Source organism: Medicago truncatula, chromosome 2, assembly GCF_003473485.1.
Source record: "Medicago truncatula cultivar Jemalong A17 chromosome 2, MtrunA17r5.0-ANR, whole genome shotgun sequence".
NCBI classification, from domain to species: Eukaryota; Viridiplantae; Streptophyta; class Magnoliopsida; order Fabales; family Fabaceae; genus Medicago; species Medicago truncatula.
The window spans coordinates 31,282,939-31,307,939 of record NC_053043.1 but is presented as its reverse complement, the minus strand read 5'-3'; the positions used below and the strand labels follow the sequence as shown (position 1 = coordinate 31,307,939).

General features: G+C 34.2%; 2 protein-coding genes across 3 annotated transcripts; both read right to left on the bottom strand.

The window, feature by feature from the left end:
• Window positions 1–82: 82 nt before the first annotated feature.
• On the bottom strand, window positions 83–23,767 carry LOC11423844 (uncharacterized). Its single transcript, XM_003595724.4, has 8 exons — window positions 23,749–23,767; window positions 5,391–5,427; window positions 3,015–4,626; window positions 2,845–2,926; window positions 2,623–2,689; window positions 1,128–1,313; window positions 958–1,018; window positions 83–775 (listed from the first exon to the last, which is right to left on the bottom strand). Exons 3-8 carry the CDS (start codon window positions 4,597–4,599, stop codon window positions 561–563), a joined length of 2,196 nt encoding a protein of 731 aa, XP_003595772.1. The 5' UTR covers window positions 4,600–4,626; window positions 5,391–5,427; window positions 23,749–23,767; the 3' UTR covers window positions 83–560.
• LOC11418571 (serine/arginine repetitive matrix protein 2) lies at window positions 11,850–20,555 on the bottom strand. 2 transcript variants are annotated; one of them, XM_003595723.4, is made up of 6 exons: window positions 20,205–20,555; window positions 19,240–20,042; window positions 18,450–18,656; window positions 16,712–17,618; window positions 13,332–15,801; window positions 11,850–12,394 (listed from the first exon to the last, which is right to left on the bottom strand). In XM_003595723.4, exons 2-6 carry the CDS (start codon window positions 19,970–19,972, stop codon window positions 12,365–12,367), a joined length of 4,347 nt encoding a protein of 1,448 aa, XP_003595771.1. In that variant the 5' UTR covers window positions 19,973–20,042; window positions 20,205–20,555; the 3' UTR covers window positions 11,850–12,364. The 2 variants fall into 2 exon arrangements, with proteins under 2 accessions (XP_003595771.1, XP_039686529.1); XM_039830595.1 differs by lacking the exons at window positions 19,240–20,042; window positions 20,205–20,555 and adding an exon at window positions 18,773–18,889.
• Window positions 23,768–25,001: the final 1,234 nt, after the last annotated feature.

Sequence of the window (25,001 nt, the reverse complement as noted above, 5' to 3'; positions counted from 1 at the left end):
CCGAACATTGAAGCAGGCGTTAATCATAAATGTCAAAGCTTGTCTCACCTGAACAGCATGTATGCATAACATTCAAGATACCTTACCGAATCACAATAAAGTTTGTATTGCCATTTCAACTGCTTTGGACATGCATGTGGCCATAAAATATTTGTGTAAGCTTGGTATGCAGTTAACTGTAAAAGTAAATTTAATCCTAAAGTATATAGTTCTTTTGAGGCAAATACACTTTTAGACCTCAATGTATGCAACAAAAATCCAACGAGCAGGGTTAAATTTCACAACAATTTCACGCACGGAGTCGCGATTTTTAGTGAACCAATTAAATTCTCTGTTGGTCGGAAAACACGGTTGGGTATAGCATTAATATTGTACCACCCATCAGTTTGGAATTCGAGATGCTTTCATGAGTCAATTCTTCGTGATAAATATCATTTCTGAAACACCAAAAAATATTTGGCCCCATATCTGTGTCCTAGGATGTATGTAATGTGTTTGTAACACAAACAAGTACACTCTAAAGTACGAACGGCGTGCATCAATATTCGTCTCAATGGCTTTCATCCTACTTTCTTCTTTAAGCAGTTTGCTCCCCCATCAGGTGCTGAGGGTATATCATTTTCCTGCACTGATTCTATAACTTTGAGATAGTAACCCCATGATGGATTTGCTGGTCTTATGGGCCGCTGGCCAAATTCATTCCGTGACACAAACTCTTGAACGTTATCAGCCATAGCCAACCTTTCTAGATAACCCCGAAGATCACCTTTAGGTCCTGTTAATAGTAAAAAGGAATGGGAGTGTAAACATGAATAAACAATCTTAGATGCATAAATATCAAAATATATTGAAAGCATTGGAATCTAAAAACCAATTTGAATATGTCAATCAATGGAAATGAGCAATAATAAGCAAAAGATAAGGCGTGTGAGGAGAGAAATATGAACAGAAGACTACCTAATGACGAGTCTTTGGTGTAGTGGTAGCGGTAAGAGTAGGGGAATATGGCCGTATGCATCTGAAAATAATACAATTAGGGGGAGTGACAACATAGGAGGAAAACCCGTGTAACACAAGAAAGCAAAGCTCAATGCATAACGAATGAAAGGAAAACAACATGAGCTTACAGGATTCACAAGCGCCTTGTAAGGGGAGTCATCCACTAATAATGTGTTTGACTCATGGAACTCTCCCTTCTCCCATGGAAGACCAGGTTCCAGCTTCTCCCACAGCTTTCTGAGTTCCTTCAACACAAGGGGCTTCTCTTTATTCTCAACAGTACTGAATTTTGTTGTTGTGCAGTGGGACTGATTCTAAAGAAAACATAAGAAAGATTCATTAGCATCTAGAAAAATTCCAAGTAGAAATTAATTGCTAACAGCAGTAATAATTTTGAACTGCATTTTAACATACTAATTAGTAATACCAAAAACAAACTATTTTACTAACACAATTGTAACTTACAATATCAAATCCAAATCCATTTTGTCCAAAGTGAAATCCATATATAAAATTTATTGCTTCTGTTAAGTAATAGTAGTAGTTACTTCTTAGTAAATGATATGGAAAATCCTCCACAAGGGAAGGCATGCAAGTCAGCTTGGCTGTAAAAGTATATTGAGTTATAATGCTGAGAACAATGCTATTAAGGGTGGGATGTCTCTGCAGCAGAAGCAAACAACAACAATCAAGCCTTATCCAATTACGTGTGGTGGCTACATAGATCAAACGATGCCACGATGTTCTATCATGAATCATATTTCTACTCAAATGATTGACCTCTAATTTTTCTCAGCACTCCACCTTTAAGCTAAGGGTGCTTTGCCTTTTACCAAACTTACATTCCTTGTGCTCTTTCTCTCCATACTCGAGCAGAAGCCATATGCTTCTAAGGCTTGTCTACAAGTCTCTAACCTCGAATTTATTTCCTCTCTTAACTCTCCAAATAGGACTATACAACAACAACCAAGCCTTATCCCACTATCTCCAAGTTGGACTATATCATAAAAAAAATAAACATACACCTTGGTGTTGGCTCTTGAATATGCTTCATAAGTACATCCAAGACTTTAAAAAGATAGGGACTTTAGTTGACCTATAATGCAGTTCTGTGGATATTGGAAAATCTTGTGTAGCCCCCCATACATATCCTTGATAGTTCTAATGTAGGAAATCAAAACCCCTATCTTTTCTAGCTCAACAACCAAACCTCTCTTGGCACTCTATCATACACCTCCAAATAACTGAAAACCATGGAAAAGTCTTTTTGATCCCTCTAATAATCACTCGTTGTAGCAAGTAAATTGCTTCTAGAGAATGCCCCACGTGCATAAAACCAAATTGAATATTAGTAATTTTGGTTTCTTTTCTTAGTCTCCACAAAATAACTATTTCCCAAATATATATAGTATGCTAAAATTAAACAGGCGACACAATACTGCAATATTTTGTTGATCAGCAAGAATTCTCTCAGTAAAATTGTTAATGAAGTGCAACTAGGAAAATATATACCATTTATCCCAATACTAACTTGAGATATAGAGATTATTTCTAGCAAACTTACTTCCCTAACCAAATATCCCGTAAAATTATGCTAAAAACTAAAGAATTAGAATAGATTACCCAACAAAAGAGCAGCCTGGATGCAGATTTCCCCATAAGATGTTTGATTACGTCATCAACATTACACCTGCCAGTACACACGAGCATCAAGAATAGTAAGAATAAATGTATAAAGCCTAAATTCTGAAATGCAAATAAACCAGCACATGATTACATCGCAAACCCAAGTCAAACTAATAAACACAAGAAATAAGATAAAATCAAACACAGGTTAGCAAATACTTGGCTCTAGATGACCAAATTCCCACATGAAATCTGTCAAAGCAAAACCGTAGAAAATCATCACAAAAGGGCCTCTTGTACACTGCAAAAGGCACAGGTAAAATTTGTTAAATTCAACCAAGATCAGATATGGACTTGATATGAGAAAACTTGGTATTTGACCATGTTACCTTTTCTCCTTCTAACCCAAAAATCTGGTTCTGGTTGATAATATCCGTTAGGAACATCACTGACACAATCAGCAAGTAGTCCATTCACATCAAGGATGAGAAGCTTGTTCTTTGAGTTGCTGATAATAGGTCTCTCCACTGAGCATTGTGATATCTTTGAATTACCACCATTTCTTGTAGCCTCAGCATGATCTACCTGTCTAGCATTAGTTTCTACAAGCGGTGTCACTGGAATGTCTACAAGACAAGATGTAGGTCTCTCCACGGAGCATTGTGATATCTCTGAATTACCACCATTTCTTGTAACCTCAGCATGATCTACCTGACTAGCATTTATTTCTTGAAGTGGTGTCACTGGAATGTCTACAAGACAAGATGTAGTTGTAGATCTTTGCTCAGAACTATTCTCTGCTGTCAACTCCATTTCCTCAGCTTCAACTTTGTTCTGATTGGTTGAATGTTCTGTTTCTCTTTCCATTAAGCCATCTGTCAATGGTCCATCAGAAACTTCATGTGAATCATCATTGTGATGGTCCTGGATAGGTGGTTCCTTGATACAATGTACGTTGTTTAAATTTTTCCTTGAATAGGTTTTAATGCAATCAGATTTATCAGACAAATCATGAACTTCTAGGTCCTCATCATTATTCATTGTCAGACTTTTATTGTTCAAGGAATCACTTGTTTCCTTGGGGTTGGAACCGTTCTGATTTATACTCTGCTCCATGTCCATTTGTACAACTTCTAACACAGACTCTTTTGCAAATAACTCTGCATCAGCTACAACTGAGCTGCAGTTACCTCCTTCGTCTTTGATATCACTCTCTCCATTGCCCTTTTCTGCAGACTGACTGAGGATATTCTGCCCCTCCTCTTCATTTCCGCGTAAACAGATATCTGCTTGTACACATGGTGGGCTCATTAATGCATCAGTAGACAGACATTGAATGGGATGTTCTATGGGCATATCCAATGCAGATGTAGAAGTTTTTGATGGAAAAGTATTCTCAGGAGTGCCACAACCATTGGCATCACTTTCGACTACATTATTTTTAGTCTTCCTCCTTTTTCTCTTTTTACTTTTCTTCGTAAATTTGACATCTAAATTGTTTTGGGAACCTGACAAATCATGAACTTCTACGTCATCATCCTGATTCTTTACCAGACTCCCATTCTTCATGGAATCACCTGTTTCGTCGGGGTTGGAACTTTTCTCATTTATACTTTGCTCTATGTTCATTTTTACAGCTTCTAACGCAGACACTTTTGCTAATACCTCGGTATCAGCTACAACTGAACTGTCTTTAACTTTGTCTTGGATATCACTCCTTCCATTGTCTTTTCCTGTAGCTTGACAGAGGATATTCTGCTCCTTTTCTTTATTTTTGGGCATACAAATATCTGCTTCTACACAAGATTGGCTCATTAATGCATCAGTGGACTTGCATTGAATGGGATGTTCCGAAGGCATATCAGATACAGATGTAGAAGCTTTTGATGAAATAGTATTCTCTTGAGTGCCACAACCATTGGCATCACTTTGAACTTTACGACTGGTCTTCCTTCCTCTTCTCTTTGGTCCCATATTAAGTCACCAAATAATGCCCTAGAACTACCCAAAAGAACAACAAAAAATTACTGAGACCATTTTAAGCATAAACCAGAATTTGAAAAATCAAAACTCAAAGCATAAAACTAAAGAAACTTTGTTTGATTTTTCTAAATCCATAAACATAACGATGCATTGTTCCACCACTAAATTACTGCTCTTCCACCTCGGCTAAAAAACTAAGGATAAGCCCTTTACTAACAAAAACTAAAAAAATGGTATCATCACCGAAATTATAAGTTTCCTTTCTCTAAGTCAACTAGTTTCATTTGTGTCCACAACAACAAACACAACAGAAAAAGTATAATTAAAAATGAGAAATATCGGAATGTATTGAAAAAAAGGAGCAATAGTTTGAGCAATTATCACCGTTTTCCATTTTCTAAGTGAACTTGTTTAAACCATCAATTCAATCCCTAAACTACTATCGTCTCTCCAATTTAGTCCTTAAACTACAGAAATATACTAGGTAGTCCCTAAAATATTTGAACTTGGTCAAGTTAAGTGTATAAGAATCTATCAATTTAGTCTCTAATGGTGAAAGTAAATTGAAAATGAAAATCCAAAACATAGCAATAATGTAGAAAGTAATGGCGAGATTCAGATCTTCAAATTTTGAAAGAATTGAAGCAACCAAATGCAATTTCCACAACAACAGATTGAAAAAACAGAAAAAGTAGAATTGAAAATGAAAATATTCGGAATGTGTTGAAAAGAAAAAGCAATGAAATAGTTGAACGATGAAGAAGTAGAGAGAGAGAAGTTACCTGAGTTGAGAAGCGAAACGTGGTGAGAGAGAGAGAGCGAGGGTTTTTGTTGTTTCGTTTGTTTGTTACACGCGCACACACGAAATGAAAGAAAAGAAGAAAAGAATGTGATGTGAATGAAACACGGAAAAAAAGCTCTTCTTATTGGCATATGAATTGGCTGATCCGAATCTTCTAAAGGTTACAATTGGGATTTGGATTTCATGCAGTCACGCAGTCATTCAATTGCATTCTATATTTATTCAGATTAGACGGTTCAGATTTAACAATCAACAATAAATTAATTTTTTTATTAAATTAAAAAATTATAAATTTTCGGATCTGACTCTTCTAAAATGAATTTAGAGCATAAAGTAATTTTTTTTTGTCTGGTATAATGGTTAGAATTCACCTTATAAGAAGATGAATAAGTGGGGTGTCCGAGGTTCGAACTCCGACCCCTGCATATAATAATGCATTGTCAAATTTAATACTATGTCCTATCAACTGCAACATGCTCATGCTCACGGGATAGAGTATAAAGTAATTATATCAACTGTTATTTAATATTTCCTCTTTCTTTATATATAAACAATTATCTGACTAAAAATTTGTTCTTAAATAAGTTCGTTTTCCAAAAATTAAATGCATTTATTATCTTTCCTAAACACAATTTTGGCAACAAAAAAAAAAAATCCTAAGCACACCTAATTAATATTATTAGTTTATTTTGAAATATAAAAAATCAAATTTAACACACATACAATAAAGAAAAATTTAGTTTTATTAATACACAAAATAGATACTTTAATTACACTAACAATCTTCTTAAGAAATTGATAATGACAAAGGGGGCCTATAGATGAAGGGGGCCTATAGATGAGAACGGATGGAGTATTAAAGATATATTTTATTTTATTTTTCAAAAATTGAAGATAGATATTGCATTTATATTATCACAAATCATTAATTTATTGTTCTTTCTTCTTTTACATTTTACTCACTTTAGGAATTCAAATCCGAAATTTACCGTCATTTTCTTTAATTTTATTCGCTTTAGACTCAAACATCAATTTATTTGTTTTTTTTTTTTCTACACTCATTTATACTTCCTGTGTCCTTATATGTAACATTCTTTTGCATTTTTCAGATTTTTTTAAGAAAAGTTATCGGTATAATTAATATGTTTGGTTTGTGTGTTAATATTATCAAATTATCTTTTGTTTGTATGTATATTAAATTTGATTTTTCATATTTTAAGACAAGTTAGTAGTATTAATTAGGGGTATGTTTAGGAAAAAATTATAAATGGTTATAGTAATTTGAAAAGGGTTTACATTTAAGGACAAAAATAAAGTCAAATGAATGTTTAGATAGGAAGGAATGGATTATATTTCAATTATATGTTAGCATTATTTTTTTTTTCTGACAGTGTATATTAAATATTAAAAAATACCCCCTCAATAAAATATTATAAAGCTTTTGGCATTGGGTGATCAAAAGTTACATGCATACATAATGATTGAAATTCTTATGTATAATGATTGACCATTGAGATAAATGTTGTTTGATTGATGTATATAGACAAACAACCGAGTATCGCCTAATTTGATTTTTTATCACGTAAATTAATGTAAAGAGATTATATCAACTCAACAAAAAAAATGCTTAAAAAAAAGCTTAATTTTACTTTTGATCTTTTATATTTTTGAATTTGACAATTTCGATCTCTATTTTTCTTAGCGATTTGAGCCCTTTATATAAGTGACATTTACTGTGGAAAAATATAATCATAAATCCTTTCATTTAGATCGTTGAGAAATGTTAGTAACGTTTACTTTTGAACACTCTTTCTAACACTCACTTTTTTATTGGATGGAATACATGTATGTCTCACCATATTATGTGGGTTCTATTTTTAACGTGTAAACTCACAGTGATTTAAACCAATAAAAGAGTGAATATTAAAAAAAATGTTTAAAAGAGCATGTTGCTAGCACTACTCTCGATCATTATAACAAATAAAGACATATTTTTATCATAATCCATTAGTAGTAAATCTTCCTAACTTTATCTCTTTTTCCTTCTCTCTCCACTCTCGCGAACAAAACCGATGAACAGCCATAACCACCACCCTAAATGCTACCCTCTTATCTTTCTGATTTCAAGGTCTGCCGCACGTTTTCCTCCTTTTTTTTTTTTTGCTAACATATCCAATATTAATGATGTGTTATGTCCAGATGTGATCTAGTGTTGATATTAGTAAATTTTAAAATATATATATATATATAAAGGAAGTTCCTCCACATGGAGAGAAAGGAAAAAAATGATGTCACTTGATTTGACTTTTTACTTTACAAGTTGATTTTACACAAAAGAAAAATGCTATTATTATTTTGAAGAAAAAATATCATTGTAAAACAATCAACAATAGTAACTCTTTTAGAAGGGCAACATAGTGACCATATCTTTGTTTAAAAAGACTATTAGCATGCGTTCCTTTAAAAGAATATCAAAGGTTAATAGTACTTTTCCCTCTGTAATATATGTCATTTATGTATTTCATCCTAATAAAAATTTCGGTTTGATTTGCATCCTCGTAAAAAAAAGATATCCAAAATACCCTCCATCCAACTCAGCAAATTTGCTTATGTGGCGCTGATTTGACATTTTTTTTCATTTTTTATTTTTTTAATTAGCCACGTGTAAAAAAAAAATTCCACATCAGATTTTATTTTTAAAATATTTGAAAATTAATTTTAAAAAATATTAATATTATAGGGATGCCTCCAATGCTATTAAGGGTGGGATGCCTCTGCAGCAGAAGCATAAAACAACAACGATCAATCCTTATCCAATTAGGTGCGCGGTTAGATAAATAGATCAATCGACGCCACAATGTTCAATCATGAATCATATTTCTAGCCAAATCATTGACCTCTAATTTTTTCTTAGTAGTTTCTTTCACCTTTTTCCATCTCTAGGAATTGAGTTATCCTTCATTTGATCTATATATACATGGGAAATAATTATTGTGCGGAGACTACGAAAAAAAAACCAAAGTTACTAATAATCAATTTGGTTTTATTCATGTGCCGTAGACTTCAGAACCAATTTATCTGCTACAACGGGTGATGGACTCATATTATAGGGATAAAAAATGGCCCAACCACAAAAGGCACTACTCCATTTCAACCACCCCGCTTGAATACAAAGGTTTATACGTCCCTCTATTTTTACAATAGATAGATCTAAGATATTTAAATCTTGTGACTTGAGCTATCCTACTTTCACCTCTAAGCTAAGGGTGCTATGCCTTTTGCACAATATACATTCCATATGCTCCTTCTCACATGTTTCTAAGGCTTGTCTCCAAGTCTCTAACCTCCAATTTATTTCCTCTCTTAATTCTCCAAGTAGGACTATATCATCTAAAACAACATGCATCTTGGTGTTAGCTCTTGAATGCGCTTTTTATAGGTTCATCCAACACTTATAAAAGATAAGAGCTTAGAGTTAACCTTTAGTGTAGATACTCCCCCCACCCCGCACATATCCTTGATAGCTCTAATGTGGGAAATCCAAACTCCTTTTTTTTTCAAGGGCTTTCAACAAAACCTCTCTCTATCATACACCTTCTACAAATCAATGAAAACCATACAGTAGTCTTTTTGATCCCTATAATACGAGTCCATCACTCGTTGTAGCAAATGAATTGCTCCGAAGTCCAACCGGATGACCAAAACCAAATTGATTATTAGTAACTTTGGATTTTTTTTCTTAGTCTCCACACAATAATTTTTTTTTCCCATGTATATATAGCATGCTAAAATTAAATAGGTGACGCAATACTACAGTATTTTGTTGATCAGAATTATCCTTCAAAATACAATAATGGACAAACATTGAGTAGCATATCCAATGCATATGTAGAAGTTTTGGATGAAAAAGTATTCTCTGGAGTGCCACAACCATTGGCATCAATTTCGAATGTGTTACGTCTAGTCTTTCCCCTTTTTCTCTTTGGTCCCATATTAGGTCACCAAATAATGCCCTAGAAATCACTAACCATTAAAAATAAAAAAAAAAGTAGATAATATTTAAAGCATAAATCAGTATTTGAAAAATGAAAACTTGTACAAAAAAGAAATTGAAACTCAAAGCAACATATATATGACTAGAAAACCTTGTTTGATTTCAGTGAATCCATGTTGAGCATAAAAATACATTGTGCCAACATTCAATTTCTGTTCTTCCACTGACTCTACTACAAAACTATAATTCCTTCAACACACAAACAAAATAAAATGATTCCTTGTTTTTGAATGACAAATGTTAGTGATTAGTTGTTAGATTAATATTTTTACTCCTTCATCTGGGTTTGAACCCGAGACCGCTCAAACCAGTTGAACTATCCAACCTCCAAACCAAAATAAATGATATTATCAATGGAACTATCATTTCTCATTTTCTAAGACAACTTACTTTAAACTAATATCAGAAATATTAAGTTGAGTTTCTAAATGAAAACACCAAATAAAGCAATGTAGGAAGAAAAAAAAAACCTAAACCCTAAATTAAAAAAGAAACTTCATATTAATCTCATAGAAGGCACCTACCTGAGTTAAGATTGAGAAGAGAAAGAGAAAGGAATGCTACGAAGCTGAGAGAGGGTTTTTGTTTGAGCCAATACCCAAATTGCCGCTCAATTTGTAGAGCAAACAACTTCAAATAATTTTTAAAATACATCGACACTATTTTAAAATTACGTTAATTATTATACACCCATAATGTAAAATGTATTTCATGTCAATTATATTTATGATAACTTATTAATTGAAGCAACGACACATCATTGAATATACATTTTTTTAGGAAATCATTGAATATACATGTAAACCAAGTAAGTATTAATTAAATTTGTTTAAAATACATTGAAATTTTTATTTATGTTTTATTTTTAAGGTCATTTTCCTTTAAAAATCTTCATTTATCCTTCTTGGCGCTCTCTACAAAATTTGATAGAGAATTCTTTTTATTTATGTTTTCAAATGTAAACCCTTTTCTCTCAATTCATTCCCCTTCTATAATTTAATGGGGTTTTCCCCCATTTTTGTTTTTCCAATTTTTATGGGTTTACATGTTATTGTAATTTCTGGGTTTCTTCGGTATTTTTCTTACCTCGGGGTTGGACTTGTTCTCTCAAGTGATATCCATGGGTTATATAAGATGCATATAGGGCAGTAATATTTGTTTTTGAGCTTATAACTTATGTTTTATAAGCTCATTTGACTAAAAAGGATAAAGTCATGTTTGAAGTAGTGTCCTTCCTTTGCGCCGAGAGAAAGATGACTACTTTCTAGTTATCATTATCGTAACCCTATTTTATTTTTATGGGTAGCTCAACTAATTTGAATTAACGGTTAAGGAGTCGGAGGTTATGGATTCAAACTAAAACAAATGAGTAAATATTAATCTAACAATTAACTACTAACATTTTTCATTAAAAAAAATTCTTATTTTCTCGGAAAAATGTTTCTTATATGAAATATTATTATTATATTTGTCGTGTCGATAAAATTGGAATTTTGCATTAAGTATCAGTTATTTCATGCTAGTTGCATGAAATCTTCAGTTTTAGAAGAAAAGAAAAAAAATGAGTATTGCGCCTTATGTTATGATTGTTATGATTGAATACATTTAAAACCTTGAAAAGTTGGATTGAGAAATTGGTTAAGATTGTGATGAAATTAAACTTGCAATCATTGCAAGACAATTGTAGGCAACCATGACATGAACAAAATTAACAAACTCCAGCCAAAGCTGCTTAGCATATACAGAAAATAAGTGACCAAGATATCATTGATATTGTCTAAGGTACATGCAAGAGCTAAGAAAAAGAAAGGGAGTGAAACTTCCAAATCATGTACTTAGTTATAAAGTCAAATCTCAATTTTATTTTAAGCATTATATATATTTAAATTTGGAAGACCTGTAAGATGCCAAGGTTGTGTTTACATATATTAAATAATAAATTTGAAAATTACAATTGTTGTGCTAATTCGTTCAATTTTACAGAAATCCGTGAAAAACAAAGACAGGATAGAAACCTTGAATACTACTATCTCATGAGGTAGTAGGATCATAACTTCAAATTAAATCACTCCTCCTGGTACACATACATGAAGGTACAAGAAACAATGCAAACTAAATCATGTTCGAACGAGAATAGTATTATATTCACTTGCAAGCTATAAGCTCTTTTGCGCTACGCAGTGAAAACGAATGGTATTGCCAGAGAGAATTAATCTTAGGTGCTAACCTGACTCTACCAGAGGAAGTTGATTAATACCTCTCCTCAGAAGTAAGCAAATACCTCAGAAATTTATAAAATAAAAAAAGTAAAATGGCCTGTAACATTTTGCAGTATAATTAATCATGACATATAATGCATCATAAACCCTCCACGATAGAAGACGGTTTGGATTAACAGCATCTCTGCAAGAAAATATTTCATTTCCATGGTTCAGGGAAAATATTTGATGAGGCTACAAGATCTCTTACAACCATGAGACGCTTTGGAACCCAGAGTACTTTCGAAGTCAAAAGAAAGAACTTTTGTACAAGAAAAAAGAATGGAAAATTTTACTCTTTTCTTACGGTAATTTTTTGACTGCAATTTCTTTGAAGTTATTAGCTCATTAAAACAACAGAAGAGATAACTTGGGGAAAATCCAACTTCGCGATACTTATGGCCGAACCTCTTGAAGATACTACAAAATAAAAACTATTTCACAATATACATACACATTTCAAGTTGACCAAGATATCTCCAGGAAATGGAATGCTGATGAAAAATTGTCACAGATCATGATCTGATACGCTTTTCAATTTAAGGAGGGGCAAACTCCAGGTAAGGACCGGCATTTTCTACAAAAGTCTGCAGACTGACAATTTAATGTTTAAAAAACATTGGCAAAGTTCACTTCCGATCTTCACACCTTGACATACTTGTCAACATAACCCTGAAGAAAATGTAGGACATGAAAGTCATTGAAAGTAATCATCAATTGAATACTAAGGCATGTTATTATGCTTAAACCAAATTTCCAATTCTGACAATTAATTTAAAATGTAATGCTTTACTTCTCATCCTCTTTAATCAAAAAAGATAGAGAGAGAAAAAAAGGCAGCAGTTCTATGAAGTTCAATAGTCTCTAAAATCTGTCTTCAGACAGGCAAGACGAGTTGACCATCAAGAATTTTGGATCTAGTAACTAGTAAGCAGAAGACAACACATGGGCAAGTTTTCAATTTAGATCAGTAAAATATTTATACTTGGGGTGCGTTTGTTTCAAGTTATCTTTGGAAATTCTTGGGAACAAAATGATAGAAATACGTATTCCTATGTTTGTTGCAGGTTTATTAAAATTTTATTGCTGGGTATAAAATGTTTCTGGGAATAGAAAAAGTTTCCCAAAGAAAAGGGTGGGAATAAAGTTCTCATGAAGATGAGAATAATTTCTAGTGTAACTACCTATTAACCTCCCTATTATAATGGTTTCCAAGAATATTACAATATTAACCAAACAACTTTTTTTAAAATATCTAGGAATAAAACTCCCATTCCTTAAATTCCAAGGAAAGTTATTCTTGGGAATAAATCTAGTAAACTTGAAACAAACAGCCCCTTAAGATTAAGATGCAGACAAATCCACAGCACTAGCCCTCTCAACCAAGTTACAGAGTTTAGTTTTTCTTTGAAAATGGAAGTCTGTGTGTCCAGACTCTAGTTATTTTCTCCAAACACAGACTTGTTTATAAAATGCAGAACTGAGTTATTTCTGTGCAGTATCCACAGCTTCAGATAGGGATGTATAAACAGAAAACCAACATAAACAGTTACCTAAATGCTTCCTATGAGTTAAATACAAAAAATATAGTGATGAGAAGATAAATTACCATCACAAGTTTAGTCAACTTTCGCTGCGATGAGTCAATGTATTGACTTATCTTCTCTTGAGATTTGGGTATACGATGGCCTTTCATGGCTCCGGACACCTTATCTACAGTCTTTTTCACAATGGTTTTAAAAGCCACCTTACTCATATTACCCTGTCGCCATGATGGTTTCAAAACCTCCTTTACAAAGTTTGCAATGGAAACTTTGAACAACTTCATTGATCTGGAATCCTTGCTCTTCTTTCTTTTCCCTGGAGATTTGATCTGATTAATCTCATCCTCCCCTGGAGATAGGTTTCCAACATCCATGTCATTACTTAGGCTCTCATTTTCAACAGCACCCACTTCCGCATCGGCTGTCTCACCATATTCATCATTATTCAGAGAACTGGTCGAGGCAACAGCCCCAACCTTTTCATGCTTTTTTTCTTTGGTATCCAAAGACTTGCGAGAACTTTTAGGCCTTAGGCTGATATTGGATTCACCAGTAACTTCCTGCTTCTGCTCAAAATCAAATTTCTTCGAAGAGGATGATGGTTCAATGCTATCAAAAAGTGGATCATATTGTACATGAGACCCTGGCAAGTTCTGATCAACAGCTCTTGCTGGTTTTGGCGATGCTGTCTGTCTTGATCCAGCGCTATCTCCTTCCCTATATCTAGAAGGACCATAATTGTTATCATAATTTATATCATTTTCTTGTCGTAAAAAACTTGAACTAAGTTTTGAACTAAGTGGCTGCTCAAAGGTTGATGCATAAGGATTATGGTGAGCAGAAACTCTTGATGCTCCCAAATTCGGAAGAGAAGTTGAATGATTGCTATCAGGAATATCTGGTGGATATCTGGATACAGTAGCAGTCCCTCCAGGTCCAGCCAAATTAACATCAGATGAAGTATATTGAAAATTATGAACTGATTGCTGCTGCTGTGATAATGGATTAATGTGGGAAGATGTGCTGAAATGTCCTTCAGGAGGCAACCTGCCGCCATAAGAAGGCTGTGGTCTGTTCACATCTGAATCCCAGGAAAATTGTTTTGGTGGATGATGCGGGCCGGCAAAAGATGTGGAGTTTGGAAGCGGTTGGTATGCTGGGTTCCCCTGATGGAGATTCTTGGGAGAGAAAGGTTCTGTACGCATGAAAGCTCGTGAATTATCCTGCATTGGAGGGTAGGCTTGATGCTCAAATTTCGAACTTTGGGAATGAGTTGGTAACCCAGGAATCATGGAAGTCTGGGATACATAGTCAGTTCTCGAATGCAGTTGAGTCTGATTAAATTCTGAAGAAATAAATGAATTTACAACTCCCAAGTTTGAACTAGAATTATACACTGCCTGTGATGGTGGTGGCGGTGGTGGTGGCAAGGATGTCCAAGAACTATTAGGTGGTACACTGAAATGAGAATTTGGTGTCGGTAATGGAGCTGGATAAGGTTCAAAGTTTTCTCTGGCAGTGGATTGGAAAGGAAAGAATGCATTTTGCTGCATCACACCATATTGGCTTGGAATTTGTGGCATATGCACAGCATTTTCACCCTGGGAATGTGGACCAACAAAAGCAGGCAATGGGCAAGTATGAGGTGGAAATCCCACTGATGAAACACTTTGTGGAGGTAACTCTTTAGAAGCCTGAGAGTGCAACGAAGCCTGCTCTGATGCAACACATGGACCAAAAGAACTAATGGCTGACTGTAGTTGTGTGGATGGTAACTTGTATGGTAAAGAATCACTACCAGAAACCTCATTAGCAGAAATTGTACCACCCGAATGTTCTAGAACGTCAACGGAAACATTGGGTTGTAGTTGCTGAAAAAATGAACCATCTTCTGAGGGAATAACATCTTTAGATGTACCATCAGATGGCTTAGAAGCATCATCACTAGTTAAAGCTTCAGGCTGAAAATCATAAACCAACTGCTGCTGATGAGAATTTACTGCGTTCTGAAAACTATCATTTTCTTGTATTGAAGTCTTGGACTTTTCTCTGACTTCTAAGGTTTCCTGCACCTTAGGAGAATCCTCTCTGATACCTTCAGAACTTGGATTGCTATTAACTGATTGACCGTCGATACCAAAGGTAGTAGACAAAACAGCACGGCACTCAGAATCTTCCTTACTTTGCACTACTTCCTGGCCAGTTATATTCTGGTGAAGATCTATGTCCTGATTTCTGACTCCATCATGCTCATAATCTGACACTTTAGAAGAAATATTCTTCGCTTCTTCATTAATCCGAGAACTTTTTTCACGAGAATAGAGTTCCGCATCATGTTTATTCCTAGAGCGCCTTGAAGTAGCATTCTTGTCAGATTCATGATGAGAAAACCTACACAATGCTCCACGATAGCACTTTCTACGTAAGAAATCAAAGCATTGAGCCTTGTCCCTTCTCGCATTCTCACCATGAACGTCACCTGAACGTCTTAACATTGGAGACCTACTCCTGCTCCTACGCCGCCGAGGAGACCAGCTGCAACAAACAAAAGTTGAAAATTTATAAATATAGTATTCTTCAAAGGAGTAAGTAAGATAATCAATCCTCAACTATGATGCAAAGATACGATATGAGTATTAGATACGACGTGTATGGTGATAAGACCAGATATGATGCAATATATTTAGCATATAGATATATAGAAGTAAAAAAAATCTACAAAATATAATAAATATAGTATTCCAATTCACAAAAATGAAAAGAAAAAATAAATAATAAATATAGTATCCCAATTCACAAAAAAGAAAAAAATGCATTCCAACAGTCATGACTGAAAATAGTGATGAAAATATGAAATGGGAGAAAAATTGGTCAACGGGTTATACATACATACATACATACATATATATATATATATATATATATATATATATATATATATATATATACACACACACACACACACACATATATATATATATAATTGCAAGCACGGAGATTAATAGTATGTATCTGAGAAGAGTCATGAAGAATGGGGTGTAGACGGCGTGTCGGGAGCATGTCAATGGCATATTGAAGAGCATCGGATTTTTTATTTATTTTCTTAAATGGTCTCCAATACTACACTACCCATGTAGCCAGCTCCACTTAGTGGGATAAGGCTTGGTTATTGTTGTGGTTTCCAATACTGCACTAACACATATCAACAGTGTATTGCAGAGTATCGGCATATCACAGATAATTGAGTACGATACAGGAAATAAAAAATGTTTGTGCTAGTAAATCATCAGCTAAAAGAGAGAGGTTTTAGCCCAGGTTCAACTCATACAACAAAATAACCTAGGAAAAGACAGCTTGTGCATACATAACCTGTTTGTTTGTAGACAATGCTCAAGTTAATAGAAGGTAATCAAGACATCCTACAATGCACTACGGCAGTACATACCTGCGAGAGTGGCTTCTTTTATCCTTTCTCCTCCGAGGACTACTTCTTCTTCTCCTCCTACTCCTTATGTCTAGGGGAGATCGAGACCGACTGCGACTCCGGCTTCTATCTCTTTTGTTCTTCCTCCTAGTCCGATGACTGCGAGATTCGTCAGAGCCACTATCTGTAGATCCTTCTTTGATATGCCTCCCAAATTCATCTACTTTTAGAACAGTTGGTTCAAACTTTGTGGTTTCCTTCTCACGTTTCTGTTCAGCAGCACCACTCTTACTATCAATGTCAAAGCTAGTATCACCTAACCCGTCTTTTCCTTGGAAAGCTTCTACTGTAGAAGCAAGATTAACAGACACCTGATTTTCAAGATTAGGCTCAACACATCCATCACCAGTAAGTGAGACGGATCTTTTACAGGTTTCCTCAGACTCTTGAACTAAACATGGAGATATTTTTGAATTATTCTGTGATGTATTGGAGAGCTGCCCGATCTCCTTTTGACTATAGGAGGGACTTCTAAATCCAATACCAGTCTCCAAATTACTCTCGCAATCTTTATGGGCCTCCGGAACACCAGGACCAGCTCCTGCAGAGACTGTAAAAACACTACTAGCATCTTTTGTACAGCCTTCATCTTCATTATCTGAAGTTTCATCAGAAGCATAATCTTGAAGAAGTCTTATTGGGCTGCCAATCTGCATAGGTTGCTCAGAATCTCTGTTGGGATTAGTGGCTTCGTTATGATCAGAAGTACCATTTCTTATAAAATCCTTGTCTAGAGAAGCGGCCAATCTTCCCGATCCAGTGCCCAGGAGTGATTCAGACAATTCAATTGAGTCATTCACGGGACTATGAACCTTGGTAACTGATCTTGCAGATTTCATGGGATCAACATCAGCTGAAGGTCCTGGTCCTGCATTTTATTTTAAGAGTTATCAACACAGGAATGCAAAATTCTCAGAAAAAGAAATAATATAAGACAGTTAACTCTAGCATAGACGCATAATACTAACATTACTGTTAGGATAGTATGGTAGGGGATAGTTTGGGTTGTTAATTAGCTTTTGGGGGGGGAGGGTATCAGTTATAAAATTGGGGAAGAGTTCATTCAAAATATTAGAAATTCTGTTTGTAAGAGGGAATCCTTTGTGAAGGAGAAACCATGGGAGAAAAATTCTTTCTAATTTTTCTGCTTGTTCATTCTATGTTCCCTGTTTCCATTGTCAGTTTGTAAATTCTAACATGTAAGAGCTACTCAATTCTGAGAGGACTACATCAGTAACAGGATAAAAACTGAATACTTTCACTTTAGCAATTGGCATAACTTCTGATTAATTTGTGTAAGTTTTTATCAATTAGATCTGGAGTTTAAACATCGAAGTGTCAATTACTGAAAAATCAGTGCTGGATTCAGGGTTTTTTAATGGTGGTCATGGCGCTTGACGCCAACTTCGCGGAATTGCGTGATGGAATTTTTTACAACAGGCATAGGCAATTTGTGAAGGGACGCCCGTCATGGTGGCACCATAGGCGACAATGATGTGTTTATATGGTGTGTTTTTAGCCTTCCGCCATAAACAACATTGGCTGGATTCCAGTGCTAAAACTAACAGTGTAATGAAAAATCTTCTTTGTCCCTAAATTTTAAAAATATCAATCACCACGATGAATAATTGATTTACTAAACATATAAATGTATGGAAACTCTAATCACACAATGAACAATGTTTCTCTGAAATGAAACCTTCATTTTGTTTGCCGACTCCTGTGGACCCAAAGCATGATGCACCACTGGATAAGATTATCTTTGCAGGTTCGGTTTCATTTGGATTCTGCAGCTGATGTATGTTCTCATTCATGCTAAACACCTCATCAACCCGATCATGCTGCCGAGTTACCACTTCAGTTGCATAAATTGATCCTTGGTCTTTGTCAGAAAGTGTGATATCATCTTAACCAGACCATGAGAAATAAAATAAAGCAGATCAGGCTCAAGTTATAAAATAATTTTTTTGAAGAATAAAATCTGTTAGTTAAAAGTAAGTATTTTTCAAAATAAAAATATACCCTAAAAAGCACTATCTGAGTTTTGGCCACTCCTCTCTTTCCCCTAGGCAATTTTGAGGCAGCTATCATTCAAAAATTAAAATGCATACCAATATTATGGCCACCATCATAGAATTATATCAAGTGAACAGTATGTCTTTACTTTTTAAAGTGCGAGCAGCCGAGTAGTAACCCTCGATGGAATACTAAGGATGGATTATACTTATCTATAATTTGTTATCCAATTTCCTGTATATTATATTATAAAACTCTACTCCATCAGCATCTCTAACAACGGTAAAAAACTCCATATTCTATTAGCATCCAGATTCAATATAAAAAAGTAATATTAAGAATACATAACAACAGACTCATACATTTGGTCACATATTCACCACACACACACACACCAATTCTAGACCAGAACCAAGTATATCATAATTTAATAAAACCTTAAAAAAAGGTGTTAGACAACAACATAAACTAACCTTCCATCTCCATGTCAGAATCAGTGCTTACAGTAGTTTCTTCAGCTGTCTGGGGCGGAGGTGGCTGAAGATCCATCACATTGCTAGTTGGCAATAGCTCATATCTGAGGGAAACCGGCGCAACCTCATCACAATTTCCACCATCCTGATTGGCATCAGAGTTATGTACAGGTGCAATATCAGACGGGCAGGAAGCTACAAATCCATCTACTGAATCCACGCCCTTCGAGGAATTCAAGCCATCAGTGCATGCGGCTTGGGAGGATGTGGAAGTCGTGATAGAGGTAGGAGGTGGTGGACATGGCAGAATTGGCGGTGGAGCAGCCGGCAATGGCGGAGGAGCAACAGAAGGCATTTGGTAAGAATGGAAATAAACTCCATCAGGAGACGGAGAACGAAAAGGGGGAGGTGGCGGTGGAGGAAGATGACGATTATGCAACATTTGTCCTTGGGGAGGCCAAGATGGCTGCTGGTGAGAGTGGCCAATAGGGGGAGGGATGGAAAATGAAGGTGCTGTATTTGGCGTGGTGGGGGGTCCGTGTCCATGTCCATGTAAATAAACATGGTGAGGTGGTGGTGGTGGGGCAAAATGCTGAAAATGAGGCGGTGGCGGAGGAGGTGGTAACCCCTGCTGATAGCCCGATTGTAGTGGTGGCGGTGGCGGCAGGGTGGGTGGAGGTGGAGGAACCGAAGCCTGTCCCGAATTCGAGGGGTGGTTCCCTTGATTATACATGTTTTAAATAAATGTAACACTCAGAATTAAGCAACAGAAAAGTGAATCTTGAGAGTTAATAGAGAATCCCCTGAATAAAAAACAAAGATAATCAGAAGAAAAACAAGGTAATAGTAATAATTGATGAGCTAACTAAAACTAATCAGCATTGAATTCACCTATATATATATATACATTGGAGTATTTAATTTAATGAATAAGATAAAATAAAATAAAATAAAATAAATCATACCGTAAAAGATTTGAGATGAACAGAGAAGATGTTGAATTGAAATGATTTAGGCAATTGGCGACATTGGGCAACAAGGAAGAGCAGCATAAGCAGTGAAACGCAGCGTTTGAGTTGGATTTGGAAATGGAACAGAAACGCGGAGAAGGGGGAGAAAGGGGTTTTGTTGAGAGAAAGGGGTTTTCAGGTGGATGAATAAACCCTAATTAGACGTTGGATTCACGAAGAGGAAGATGATGATAGTGTTGTGGTGTGTGTGTGGGAATATAGCATCTTCCATTACTATTACTTCCTTCCAAACACCAATTTTTGAGATAGCAAACTAATTACACTTCAATTTTTTTTTTTTTTATTAACACCTCCGATTATCATGAGTATAGTTTGTTCAAAATTGTTTTATCTAAAATTATTTATTTATATTTTCATTTTTGTTACTACAATTGTTTTTTATATTAAAATAATGTTGTACTCCTATGAAAAATCACGAAATGCAACACAAAAGAAAAACATATGTATAATAATAATAATAATAATAAAGTATTAGAATAACAAAACCACAAAAACATAGCATAACTTGAACCTTCTTCGGTTTTTTTTTTTTTTGGTTGTTGGTTTCTCAAAATTACAATGATCGACCATTTTCACATCTTCGACATCCTCATCAAAATCAACAACTACAAATTTTTGTTCAATATTATCAACCACAAAAACATAAAATTGACCGTTGTTAACTTCATTTTCCGCTTCACTCTTCTTGTCATAACAACTGCCAATAACTTATCCATTATCAATGTGACTTCTAGCAGGAACAACATATTCCCCCAAAACCGTCAACTTAAACCACCATTTGTTTCCAATATATTCAATCTTAACGGTAGATGGTTTGGTCAAAGACAGATGCTCAGCAACAGTAATATCAGATCTCAAGAAATTATCGTCAATATTTTACCAATTTGAACCCTGAAACGGCTGACACTTGGTACGTATAACCATGGAGTCTCGGGATAATGAATTTCTTCGAAGTAGCGCGAAAAGAAAACTGGACACATAGATATCCTCTTCTACATTTATAGGACAAAAAATAATTCAACTATCACTGAATCAATCTTAAACAAATAAATGTAATTGTAGATTTGAATACCCCATGTGGAAAAATGACAGTTTTAAAAGAGTAAACTGAAAGGGTCGATCCTTCCCCTTCAAAGTTTTTGACAAACATTATTTCAACCAAACAATTGAATAAAAATCAACCGAATATGATAAAAATGTAATAATTAAATAATCAAGATCAATTTATTATATGAAATTAGAACACACTTTCTTGTAGAAGACAACTATGATCTTGATTACCAGATTCATCGATATCGAGAAATAATCTTCTTTTGTCTTTCACGTGCTCCAAAACTTAGGGTTTTCAATGGGGCAAACCACTAATGAGCATAATTAACAGAGTAATGGCAAAGGGGGTCTAGTCTCTCTATTTATATTCGTGCAACCCTAGGTACCACCCATCATGGGCCCTATTGTTCGAGACTATACTTTGTCTCTACACAGATCATATTAAGTGTCCAAAAGCTCATTATCCATTGATCACTTTCATTAGGGCTTAAGCATCATCAAATGGATCACAATATCAATATGTTTTTATTAGGAGAATTACTTTTTCCACCCTGTTGCCTTCTCGTGCGCCTTGTAAAATTTCCAAAAATGCCCCTTTGCATTCCATATTACGTAATCTGGATTGTATTAGCACCATGAAGAAAGAAAAAGGTCTAAATGATGGAATTTTGGATTTTGAGGGCGGAGTCCCATAAGAAATCTCTTCTAAGGGAGTCTTGATCATAAAAACACAAGGATTATGAAGATTAATATTGTCTTTAAAATGACTATCAATGTTACAAACATGTTCAGAGTTGGTGCTGGGCCGGATTACGTAATCCGGATTGCATCTGCACCATGAAAAAAAGGGTGTAAATGATAGAATTTTGGATTTTGATGGCAGAGTCCCGTAAGAAGTCTCTTCTACGGAAGTCTTTATCATAAAAACACAAGGATGAAAGCTACGAATATTAATATTGTCCTTAAAATGACTATAAACATGTTTAGAATTGGTGTTGGTGTTGTCCGGATTACGTAATCCGGATTGCATCAGCACCATGAAAAAAATGGTGTTTGTGTTCGGATTATGTAATCCGAAAAAATCAGGTAACGCGCCCTATCTTTTGAGATTTTTGGATTACAAAGTCCGAAAAAAAATTTGTAACTCATTTTTTCACCCTTTAACAAAGGAAAACACCATTCCGGATTATAAAATCCGGAAACTTCAAGGGCATTTTTGAAAAAAATAGGGCGCGTTAGGAAAGACATAGGGTGGGAAAAATAAATCTCTTTTATTAAAATCAAAACCTACAATTGATTACATCCCACAAAATATTAGAATAAATTTTGACATTCTCCCACTTGGGCATAATCAATTGTGTATTTTTAATTTGAAGAAAATATTTTAGAAAACGACTCTTAGATTGATAACAAACTTCCTAACGTGGCCACTGAATGATCCCAAGATGCAACACTTAATTAAGACTTCATCCAACAAAAAATTAAATGATATTGAATCATGGCAATAGTTATATCCTTATAGATACAACATCTTCCATGGTTGCAAATATAACCAATTCCGTCGACTAGTCATTTGTGTATAGTGTAGCAAGAAATGATATGTCAATGTGATCATCAACCATGCTATCATTTTCATTATCAGTCCTCAATTTCTTTCAAATGCCTCAAAGCCACGGAATTATGTGGTTCACGAAAAACCACACTGCCTCAACTCCAAGATAGTGTTGATCACCGTGTAGCAAAAAATTATATCCTTAAGATACAACACCTTCCATGGTTGCAAATATCACCAATTCCGTCGACTAGTCATTTGTGTATAGTGTAGCAAGAAATGATATGTCAATGTGATCATCAACCATGCTATCATTTTCATTATCGGTCCTCAATTTCTTTCAAATGCCTCAAACAACTTTTTTCAACAAAAAGCATTTGGTTTGGAAAGTTAAAGGATGTTGTAAAATCTTAACAAGACGAAAGTCGTACTGTATCCCTTCAAATATGTCACCTCTAAATAGCTCTAAATGCTTCTAAATGTCAAATATTATCATCTTAGCCGCATTACTTTCAAGTTCTATTGATATCATTTTAGTTGTTAAAATCAATGTTTTATAAATTGAACTCAACATTGAAACAAGACCTCTCGCTCAGGGTCCAAGTACTTCAAAGTTCAAACCACGAATTAGGACGGAATCATTATCAAATCACTTAAATAAACAAAGATGAGTAGTAATTGTTAAAAATTTCAAGTGCAAAATTAAAGAACAGATCTGAGAGAAAAATAAAATACAAGACTCCATGAATGTTCAAAAGGAAGAAAGAGTGGAAGAATCATTAGAACGACTAATGGGAGGTGAAGAGGGAAATAGTTGAAGACTCGTTTGACAATATAAAAGAACAATATATAGAAAATTGACAATTATTTGTTAAGAGAGAGAGAGAGAGAGAGAGAGAGAGAGAGCGTGCAAAAAAAAAAGGAATTTGTTGGAGAAAAACACACTGACTAACAAATGTTTGTTACGAGAGAAAGATAACATATTAAATTTATTGGAAAGAGAAAGTGTGTGCAAAAAAAAAAGGAATATATTGGTGGATTAAAATGAGGGTATAATAGGAAGAAAAACTACAAATATACTTCGTTATTTTATTGTTAATATTATGAAACGACTTTTAAAAAGGAATTGAAGGAGTATTTTGAATATTCATACACAATAATCCATATCCAATGATCAAAATAGAGAACAATATATAAAAAATTGACAATTATTTGTTAGGAGAGAGAGAGCGTGCAAAAAAAAAATGTTGGAGAAAAACACAATAACTAACAAATGTTTGTTATGTGAGAAAAATAACATGTTAAAATTATTGGAAAGAGAAAGTGTGTTCAAAAATAAAAGGAATATATTGTTAGATTAAAATGAGGGTATAATAGGAAGAAAAACTGAAAAAATACACTTCGTTATTTTAGTGTTAATATTTTAAAACGACATTTAAAAAGGAATGGAAGGAGTATTTTAAATATTCATACACAATAATTCATATCTAATGATCAAAATAGATTTAAAACCAAAAAAATATTGATAACATATTTACCAGTGTATAGTTAATTACAGGTGAATTTGACTTCTTAAAGCGTTGATGAAGTCCCACTTTTCTAAATAATTATTTATTGTGAATCTGGTTTTCTTATAGAAATACATTTATTTATTCAAAAAAATAAATATATTATTGTGAGTTTGTAACTTGTATACGCAAAAAAAAAAAAGTGTATTGACACCCAAACTGATATCTGTAATAAAAATTGTTTTATAGTTTTATATCTAATGCTTTTTAATATGTAAATTGGTCCACTTCAATATTTTGACACTTTTTTTGAATTATTAAAGATTTCCATACTGTTAGCTATTCTTAAAAATATGATTTTTTGAATTAAACGAGTTGTTTTTTTGAAGAAAAAGAACTATTTTCTATCATTGACAATTATAATAATTAAATCGTATTTACCAAAAACGTCGATGAAATAAAATTTATATTTTTTAATTTTTGTTACATATGACAAAGAATATTGATTATTTTTTATAAAAAAATGTTAAAAATTTAATATAATTCTTATAAATAATGAAATTATGTTTTTTCTTATAAAATGATGTTTTCTAAAATATAAATATTGATAAATAACTCTTT

Bases quoted from the DNA above. Each gene is read 5' to 3' on its own strand.
- LOC11418571 (XM_003595723.4), bottom strand. From the start codon at position 19,972: ATGTATAATCAAGGGAACCACCCCTCGAATTCGGGACAGGCTTCGGTT. The intron at 18,657-19,239 runs GTTAGTTTATGT...GGTCTGGTTAAG, and splicing joins TTCTGACATGGAGATGGAAG to ATGATATCACACTTTCTGAC. The intron at 15,802-16,711 runs GTATGTACTGCC...TGTTTGTTGCAG, and splicing joins AAAAGAAGCCACTCTCGCAG to CTGGTCTCCTCGGCGGCGTA.
- LOC11423844 (XM_003595724.4), bottom strand. From the start codon at position 4,599: ATGGGACCAAAGAGAAGAGGAAGGAAGACCAGTCGTAAAGTTCAAAGT. The intron at 2,927-3,014 runs GTAACATGGTCA...TGCCTTTTGCAG, and splicing joins TTGGGTTAGAAGGAGAAAAG to TGTACAAGAGGCCCTTTTGT. The intron at 1,019-1,127 runs GTAAGCTCATGT...TATTATTTTCAG, and splicing joins ACAAGGCGCTTGTGAATCCT to ATGCATACGGCCATATTCCC.